Source organism: Streptopelia decaocto, assembly GCF_964273445.1.
Source record: "Streptopelia decaocto genome assembly, chromosome: 13".
NCBI classification, from domain to species: Eukaryota; Metazoa; Chordata; class Aves; order Columbiformes; family Columbidae; genus Streptopelia; species Streptopelia decaocto.
The window spans coordinates 10,549,634-10,558,007 of record NC_138668.1 but is presented as its reverse complement, the minus strand read 5'-3'; the positions used below and the strand labels follow the sequence as shown (position 1 = coordinate 10,558,007).

Below are 8,374 nucleotides of genomic sequence, written 5' to 3'. Positions count from 1 at the left end.
TTTAATAGGAACAACAGGGCTGAACATCCTCTGGGGGGGGACTGGAGCTGACAATCTCTCAGCTTTGGGACAGGCCCCCAGACCGGGTTGCACTCCTGCTGCACCCTGGCTGCCAAAGTCCCTTTACCGAACCTCTGATGGTCCCAGTCCTGAGATGACCCCTCCTCCTGGTGTCCCATTGCCCTGGGAGGATGCGGCTTGTGCCAGCCAGGCTGTGCAAGCCAGCCCTGAGTGCTAGGAGCCGGCACCATTCCTGCTGCTGGGCTTGTCACAGGCAGTGCCGGAGGAAGGGACCTGCCACCCTCCGCACCCCGCCCTGCAGAGAGGCATCGGCCAGTGTGAGGAGGGGCCTGCGGGGCAGACCCTGGCCAGTGGCCATGCTGGCCACCTCTCCAGGCAGGAGAGCCCGGCTCCAGAGGGCCAGGCCAGCCAGGTGACCCACAAAGGCTTCTGCGGTGCTGGAGCCCTTGCCGGAGTGATCCTTCTCCCAGCCTAGCACCAGCAAGCCACCAGCAGGAATTTCATAGCCCTGCTGGAAGCCAGAGCCAGCAGCCAGCAGCCGCCTGTCCACATAGAAGCGGTACCGGCCCTGGCTGGAGGACCAGGTGAGGCAGAGGTGGTGCCACTTGCCATCCAGGAGCGGCATCACCGGGAGCTCTCGAAAAAACCCGTCTCCGATGATGAAGCGTGCGGAGCCAGGGAGGTCCCCACTGCGGTCACGCATGGCCAGCTTGCTGCTGCCGTCCTCGGTGACATAGGAGAGGAGGGCACCAAGGTGGGGGGCTGGGGTGGCCAGCCAGGCACAGAGTGACAGTGCCTGCAGGCCCCCGCGCAGCCCTGGCCCCAGGATGGCCACATTCTCAGCAGAGGTGTTGGGGAAGAGCAGGACAGTGCCGGTGTGGCAGGTTGGGGAGGTGGGCGCTGGGGCAGGGGGGCTGTACCTACCCTCTGCTGGCTGCTGTGGGGCTGGTGGCTGCTCCTGGGTGACCATGGTCATGGTGAGGAGTGCTGGTGCCGTGGCTTGGGGTTCCAGTGCTGCATCACCAGGGGGTTCTGCATCCTCCTCAGGTGCTCCACCAGGCCCAGCATCAGCTGGCAGCTGGTGACGTTTCTCCTGCCGGCGTTGCTGCCACCACCTTGCCTTCAGGTGCCGGGGGCTGGCAGTGCTGGGGGCCACCCAGCCCTGTGGCTCCTGCTCCCAGCTGTGGGCAGCATCTGGCAGGCCGTGTGGCTTGGAGCCAGTGTCCGCCGGTGCACCTGGTGGGTGGGTGAGTGGGTGGTGGGGCAGGTTCAGGACACCCACTGTCCTCTCCAGCCGCTTCAGCCTGCGGTGCAGCCGCCGGCCAGCAGAGGCCAGACGGGCCAGCTCAGCACCCAGGGCAGCCTGGGCAGCGGCAGCTGCCTCCACCTGCTCTGCCAGCGCCTGGAAGCGTCCATCGATGTTGTAGGAGATGTTGTAGTTGCCAGCGATGCTCTGGAGATGGCTCAATGTCACCTCCTGGAGCCGGTGAAGCTGCAAGGGAGTGGGGTGAGGTGGGGTGAACCCCCATCCTCATGCCTGGCCCCTGTGGTGCCACTGACCACCAGCCTGGCCCAAAGCACCGAGTACCCCCCTGGCACAGGCCTGTGCCCCCTCCCCACCCTGGGCACCCACCTGCTCCTCCAGCCGCCGCAGCCGCAGGAGCAAGGGGCCGGGACGGGCTGCGGGTCTCGGCGCCTGGGTCAGGCCACCCTGCATGGCAGCAGCCAGGAGCAGGCAGAGGGGCAGCACTGTCCCCGCCATGCTGCTGCCGGGTGCTTTCTGCCTGCACGGCAGGGCCAGCCCTGGCCCCCGCATTGCCCCCCCGGGGTGGCCTCCACCATGATGAGATCTGCAGCCATTGCTGGCGTGTCCCAGCAGCCACCAGCACCAGGGCTCCCAGCCCTGCGGCCCTGGGCCAGGCACTCCGCGGGGGCGGTTGGCCCCGGCCCAGGAACTCCTGGGGGCTCCAGCTGCCCAGACCAGGGGCCAGGCTGGGGGTGCTGAGACATGGGGCAGGGGGAGGTGTTGGGGGGTACCTGTGGGCATGTGGTGTGTGGGCCAGCTCCTGGAGAGCAGCAGGGTGGGGAGTCTCAGACTAATGCACTGGATACAGGGGAGGGTGGGCAGGCAGGGCAGGCAGGGCAGGGCTGGACAGGGCAGTCAGGGCAGTGCACACTGTGCAGGCAGCGCAGACCGTGCAGGCAGTGCAGGCAGTGCAGGCAGTGCAGGCAGTGCAGGCAGCGCGGTGCAGTCGATGCATCCAGCCTGGGGCGCACCGGCCACCAGGGGGCGGCAGCACGTGCGCGCCGCAGCGCTGGCCGTGGGCGGGGCTTCGGGACTGGGGCGGGAGTAGGCGGGGCTTCCAGCCGGGGCCCCGCGCTGCCGGGGGCGTGTCCTGTGGCGCGGGCGGTGACGCGGCCGAGGCCCCGCCCCGTACCCTTGAGCCGGCGGCAGAAGATGGCGGCGGCGTCGGCCCTTGCTCGTTCGATCGTCCGGTCAGGTGCGTCCGGCCCCGGAACTCGGGTGGCCCTGTGTCTCTCCTCTGGGGTTCAGCGTGTCCCCATGGTCGCTCCCTGTGTCCCCCCGCCGTGGGTTGGGGTGTCCCCCGTGTCCCCATGCCCTTCCCCAGTGGGTCAGGGTCCCCCATGTCCCCCTGCCGTGGGTGGAGCTGTCTCCATGCCCTGCTTCAGTGGGTCAGGGTGTCCCCATGTCCCCCTACCGTGGGTCGGGGGGGGGGTCATTGGGTCAGGTGTCCCCCTGCCATGGGTGGGGATGTTCCCCGTATCCCCCAATTATGGATCAGGGTGTCCTTGTTTCCCCACCCTGTGTGCCCAAGCAGTTTTGGGGAGCACATCCACACCTGTGCCCTGCCCAGCCCTACCTGCCTGTGTCCCCCCAGGTGTGCTGCCCCTCAGCCGCCGGCCCCCGGCGTGGGGCAGAGCAGCCCGGCAGCCCCCTGGCCTCCCGCTCGCCCCGGCACGGGCCTTCAGCAACAACAAGATCCTGGTGGAGCTGGACGAGAGCTCAGGTACGGTGAGGGGCATCTCAGCGGTGTTACCCCTAACCCACGGGGCTGCCAGGAGTCGTGCTGTCCCCAGCCTGGGCACAGCTGCAGCACCCAGGCTAAGCACTCCATGAGGACATTCTGGGGTAGGGTGGTGGTGTTTGGGAGGGGACAAGGGCTTAGAGTGCTTCCCATGTGCTGGCCGGGGCAGCAGTGCCAGCAGGCTCAGAAAGGTGTGTGACCTACTGGGCACAGAATCTTTGCTGTGATAGAAGCTGGAGGTTTGAACTTGTCCAGTGAGCCCAGAGAGAAAGGAACTGTTGGGCAGTGTGACCCTGAGGGTGGCTGGTCTTTGGAACACACGTGCTCATTCATGCTCCAGTTCACCACTGTCTGAGTGAGCCCAGTTGTGGGCAGGTCTGGGTAAAGGCAGGGTCCTGCTCTTGGCCCCACCGCTCTGGGGGCTTTTTGAAGAGCCAGGAATGGGAAGAGACAATGAGGGTGAGCAGGGACTTGGGTGAAACTCCCTTGGGAAGGGCAGTGGGTGCTGCTGTGGTTTGGGGATTCTGATGTCTCTGTGTTTACCACGGCACAGGCGTCGCCACGATGAAGTTCAAGAGTCCCCCGGTCAACAGCCTCAGCCTGGACTTCCTCACCGAGTTCTGCATAAGCTTGGAGAAGCTGGAGAACAACCGGGCATGCCGGGGCGTGATCCTTACATCTGTATGTGTTGCCCTGAGCTCGGAGTGTGAGCTGTGGGGCAGTGTCGCAGGCATGGATGCCATTCCCTTGCTCATGTTTGGTCTCTTGCCCCCCTGGTCACTGGCATGGAAGGGCTGGGAAGCAGCTTTGATCAACTCCAGAAGGAGGGGAGGGAGTTCTTGGAAGGATTGTGCTGTTTCTTCTGTGCCTGTTTCTAGCAGAAGAATAACAACCGAGTATTGTTGTCATTAAAATTAAAGGTGCTTATCTGCAAATGTGACACATCCCTTGAGATCTCTTGAACTGCCTGGCAGGAGATGCCAGTGTTTATTTTCAGATGTGATGTGGGTATGAGGTGGTGCCTTGGAGTGGGACAGGACAGTTTCTGTGCTGCAAACAAAAGAGTCCCAGCTCTGCAGGACATGGTGGTGGGATGATCCAGGCTGTGGGAGCACTGTGGAGGTTGTTTCAGAACCCCCAAGGACCCTGGTTTATGCCATATTTAATTATCACTTTCTCTTTCCTCAGGCTGCCAGGCCGAGTGCATTAGAGGGCTAAAGGGTCATCCCTGAGCAGTGATTCTCAGTGACATTTGTATTTTCCTGATTTTAGGCCATCCCCAAAATTTTCTCATCTGGCCTGGACATCACTGAGATGTGCGGCAAGAGCGCAGAGCACTACGCCGAGTTCTGGAGAGCTGTGCAGGAGATGTGGCTTCGGCTCTATGGCTGCAACATGGTGACGATTGCTGCAGTCAATGTACGTCCTTTAGATCCATCTCGCTGGTCAGCCCCTGTGGTCTGTCACTTGCTGCAGCTTGTTTGCACTGCGTGGGCAGGGGCAGCCAAAAAATCAGGCTTGTCAGTGCTGAAACAAGTGCAGGGATGTATTTGTTGGGACGTCTGGGCAAAGCACATGCCTGTTGGTTCGGCACGTTGGGGTGTAGGCAGGTGTGGAAGCGTGAGGTGTTGCAGGCTCCATGGAAGCTGCAGGCACTGCTGGAGTATAGCAGCGTTTCGGCTGTGCTGGAGAGCTTGCTCAGCACTTGTGTCCTGCCAGTCAGGGCTGAGGTGCCCTTTGTACAGCAAAAGCCGTACCAAAGAGATTGGCTGTGCATCTGTCCTCCGGGCGGGAGGACCAGGAGGAGGCCTGAGTAGGGTTAAAAACTCATGTAGGGTTACAAGAAAATGCCACAGTAAATCTCTGCTGCAACCCAAGTAACATGGATCAATTAACTAGATTTCCAGGCTGGAAAAGGCAAGAAATAAAGAGCATTTAAAAATGAAGAGATAAACCTTGGTAAGCCTATCAGAAATCTTCTTTAGGGCTGTTTCTTATCAGGTCATCAGAGACTTGGGTGCGATCTGCTCTGTCACCCTCTGTCTTCCCTGCTCTGGAGGAGACAGCGAGGCTGGGGGTGCAGGGCCATTTGGAGCCGTGACCTCAACTCTCTCCTTCCTTCTCTTTGCCAGGGGGCCAGCCCGGCGGGAGGCTGTCTCATTGCCTTGTCCTGTGACTACAGGATCATGGTGGACAACCCCAAATTCAACATCGGCCTGAATGAAGCCCAGCTGGGCATTGTGGCTCCCTTCTGGTAGGCCAGTGCCTCCCACTTCTAGTGTCATGTGTAGGTCTCTAAAAAGAATTAATCTTCCAGTTTCTAATCAGTTTAACTGTCTGCTGAGATGTGGTTTTATGCGTCAGTGATCAGGTAGTTGCAGCTGCCAGAGACAGCACCTCATTTCGTTGTCCTGTCCTGCGTGTAACTGAAAAGCTTTTGGGCTGCAGAATGTTCTCACATCCCTTGCCAGTGAGGACCTCAGCTCTGACTCTGCACCCAACTCCAAAACCAGTTCTGGAAGATCTCTGAGGTCAGGCTCAGTCTGGGAGTACACTTTTCCCTGGATACGCACCATGCACCTGCAAAATCCCATAGTTGTGCGGATCTCTGGAAGCATAGGAGCACTGATATACTAAGGCATGGACCCTTGGTTGCCCTAAAAGTGTGTAAATGTACTGTTGGAACGGAGCTTTCATGTCACAGCAAGTGGGCACAGCTGGGAGCTGCGCTCTGGGGGTAGATGGAGCAGTGTCATGGAGAGGAAGGGGGAACTCTGTTGGGGTGATACTGAAAATGGCTCTGCCTGCCTGACTCTGCACAGCGCGGCTGAGCCCGTAGCTGCTGCTCAGAGACCCATGCCTGGGGAGCAGGACCCAGCGTGCTCTTAGCTTCCGTGTCTGGGTGTGTCTGCTGCTGGGTGTTTCTTTCCCTAACCATGGCTTTTCCTCCTGTCTCCTCCAGGTTTAAGGACACATTTGTGAATGTTGTGGGACAGCGAATTGCTGAACGCTCCCTCCAGCTGGGTGCCCTCTACCCCGCACCCGAGGCCCTCAAGCTTGGCCTTGTGGATGAGCTGGTGCCAGAGGAGAAGCTCCAGGAGAGGGCTGCAGCTGTCATGGCGCAGTGGCTGGCCCTGCCCGGTAAGGGTGGCACTTCCAGCAGAGGAAGAGGGGATCTGATCTGGGTGGGAAGGACAGGTACCGGGGCTGGTACCTGCAAGCATGTAACAGTTTCAATTTAAAGGGAAAGGTGTGGATGGCTGGGAGGTAGGAAAGGCCTTAAAAGGGGCCTATAATATAGATGGAGACAGACTTTTTAGCAGGGCCTTTTATAACAGTACAAGGGGTGATGGTTTTAAACTAAAGGAGGGGAGATTCAGGCTAGACATGAGGAAGAAATTTTTTACAATGAGGGTGGTGAAACACTGGCCCAGGTTGCCCAGAGAGGTGGTGGATGCCCCATCCATGGAGACAGACATCCCAGGCCAGGCTGGATGGGACTCTGAGCAACCTGATCCAGGTGAAGATGTCCCTGGTCATGACAGGGGTTGGACTAGATGAGCTTTGAAGGTCGCTTCCAAACCAAATTGTTCTATGATTCTATGAAAGCTCAGCACAGTGGTCCAGCCAGCCCTGGGCTAGCAGATGGGCTTGCCAGTGCCCCCACACAGGAGGACACTGTGCTGGTTGTGCTCTGCCAGCCCTGCTGAGTCAATCCAGAGATGCCCGAGCTCCAGATACAATATGAAGCTTTGTGTCTGTCGGTGGAGGTGTTACCCCAGGAAAGCCGCTGTGGAGTTGGGGGAACGGGCTGGGTGAGAGTGCTGGAGTGGCTGCCAATTTGCCATTGCAGTCTGGATCGACTCTGCTGAGCTGGGGCTGGTGATGGGGATGTGAGGACAGACAGCAAGTACAGATGTAATGTGTGTCTTTGGGCTGCTCCGTGACTGGTTCCTGGGCTGGGACAGGGCTCTCTGTGGGCCAGGACTGGATCTGAGGTATTCCATCCCATGTCACTTGTCACCCTTCAGCTGCTCTTTCTGTAGAAATCTGAATCAACTGGGCAAAAATGGAGAGGTACCAGGACTGTCACTTTGTGTCCCAGCCTTGGCAGAGAGTCCCTAAACAGCTCTCTGTCCTGCTGTACTGGCGTCAGAGTGACACCTCAGCCCCGAAGAGCGGGGAGCACATCTCTGCTCTGCTCTGCTCTTACCACGCAGATCCTTCCCCAGAGCCCTAAGTCAGAGCCGCAGGAGTCTGTCTGGGTGAAGGTGTCTGTCACACCCAGGTGCTGGAGCAATTCAGGTTTCCCAGTGAATGGGGAGGCTGGTCACCATTTTACCATCACAGCTGCAGCACACTGAGAGTATGCATGCAACATCTCTGCAATAGATGTGCTGCTGCACGACTTGTTGTCATCTATCCAGGTAGATGAGTTGTTTCTGCACTGAGCAATACAGATCACAATTTATTGCACGTTAATTTATCCAGTTCAGCTTCCAGCTGGTGGGGTTTTCTGACACCTTTCCCTGCTGGTCTAAAGAGCCCTTTGGTGTGTGGCACCTCCTTTTCAGTAGCACCTGCATATGGTGGCAGTGGCTGAGAGATGGTCAGGTGTGAGGACCACGCATGTTCCCATCCTCACTCTCCTTTCCACAGACCATGCCCGTCAGATCACCAAGTCCATGATGAGGAAGACGGTGCTGGACCGCCTGATATCTCACCGAGAGGAAGACATTCAGCACTTCATCAGCTTCACCTCAAAAGAGTCCATCCAGAAGTCACTTCGCATGTACATGGAGATGCTGAGGAAGAAGAAGAGTGGCTGAGGAGCCAGCCCTCCGGGGCCTGGTCCAAGGAGCTCAAGTGACCCTCCAAAACGCTGCAGCAGCTGTAGGCTTTCACAGTGAAGCTGTCTGCAGTGTCAGCAATTGGTGATGTGCTGCTTTCTCCTGTGGCCACCTCAAGCGCCCCTTCCCCTTGGTCCCCACAGAGTGCCTGACACCACTGCTGCCTTCCTGGGAGCAGGGAGAGCTGCCTGCTCGCTGCCCGAGGAATGGACAGGGAGAGCATGTTGATGCTGCTGCGGCCTAAGCCCTCCGGTCCTTGGATATCCTCCCTCCTGTCCAACAGCTAATTGTGAAATGAGATTTCTCAATAAATTCTTGATTATGTAAGACGTGGATGTGTCATTCCTCAGCATGGCTGCGGTCACTGCTTCCTGGCTGGTGGCCTGTCCCTGGGCTTCAGTTCCTGGTGGGCTGAGGGGGCCTGGGCATGGCTAGTGGCCAGCTGTGACCCTTCTT

At 59.1% G+C, this 8,374-nt stretch overlaps 2 protein-coding genes across 2 annotated transcripts; one reads left to right on the top strand and one right to left on the bottom strand.

Annotated features, from left to right (window-relative positions):
- Nucleotides 1-42: 42 nt before the first annotated feature.
- On the bottom strand, nucleotides 43-1,901 carry PTX4 (pentraxin 4). Its single transcript, XM_082064258.1, has 2 exons — nucleotides 1,655-1,901; nucleotides 43-1,513 (listed from the first exon to the last, which is right to left on the bottom strand). The coding sequence occupies exons 1-2, from the start codon at nucleotides 1,835-1,837 to the stop codon at nucleotides 269-271; spliced, it is 1,428 nt and encodes a 475-aa protein (XP_081920384.1). The 5' UTR covers nucleotides 1,838-1,901; the 3' UTR covers nucleotides 43-268.
- A 532-nt stretch (nucleotides 1,902-2,433) lies between these two features.
- On the top strand, nucleotides 2,434-8,245 carry ECI1 (enoyl-CoA delta isomerase 1). Its single transcript, XM_082064379.1, has 7 exons — nucleotides 2,434-2,522; nucleotides 2,922-3,050; nucleotides 3,622-3,749; nucleotides 4,341-4,487; nucleotides 5,201-5,322; nucleotides 6,031-6,209; nucleotides 7,728-8,245. The coding sequence occupies exons 1-7, from the start codon at nucleotides 2,480-2,482 to the stop codon at nucleotides 7,895-7,897; spliced, it is 918 nt and encodes a 305-aa protein (XP_081920505.1). The 5' UTR covers nucleotides 2,434-2,479; the 3' UTR covers nucleotides 7,898-8,245.
- Nucleotides 8,246-8,374: the final 129 nt, after the last annotated feature.

What these genes read in the sequence shown, in the direction of transcription:
- PTX4 (XM_082064258.1), bottom strand. Translation starts at nt 1,837, where the DNA reads ATGCGGGGGCCAGGGCTGGCCCTGCCGTGCAGGCAGAAAGCACCCGGC. An exon ending in TGCGGCGGCTGGAGGAGCAG is followed by an intron (nt 1,514 to 1,654) that starts GTGGGTGCCCAG and finishes ACTCCCTTGCAG; the next exon opens with CTTCACCGGCTCCAGGAGGT.
- ECI1 (XM_082064379.1), top strand. Translation starts at nt 2,480, where the DNA reads ATGGCGGCGGCGTCGGCCCTTGCTCGTTCGATCGTCCGGTCAG. An exon ending in TCGTTCGATCGTCCGGTCAG is followed by an intron (nt 2,523 to 2,921) that starts GTGCGTCCGGCC and finishes GTGTCCCCCCAG; the next exon opens with GTGTGCTGCCCCTCAGCCGC. An exon ending in GGCATTGTGGCTCCCTTCTG is followed by an intron (nt 5,323 to 6,030) that starts GTAGGCCAGTGC and finishes TGTCTCCTCCAG; the next exon opens with GTTTAAGGACACATTTGTGA.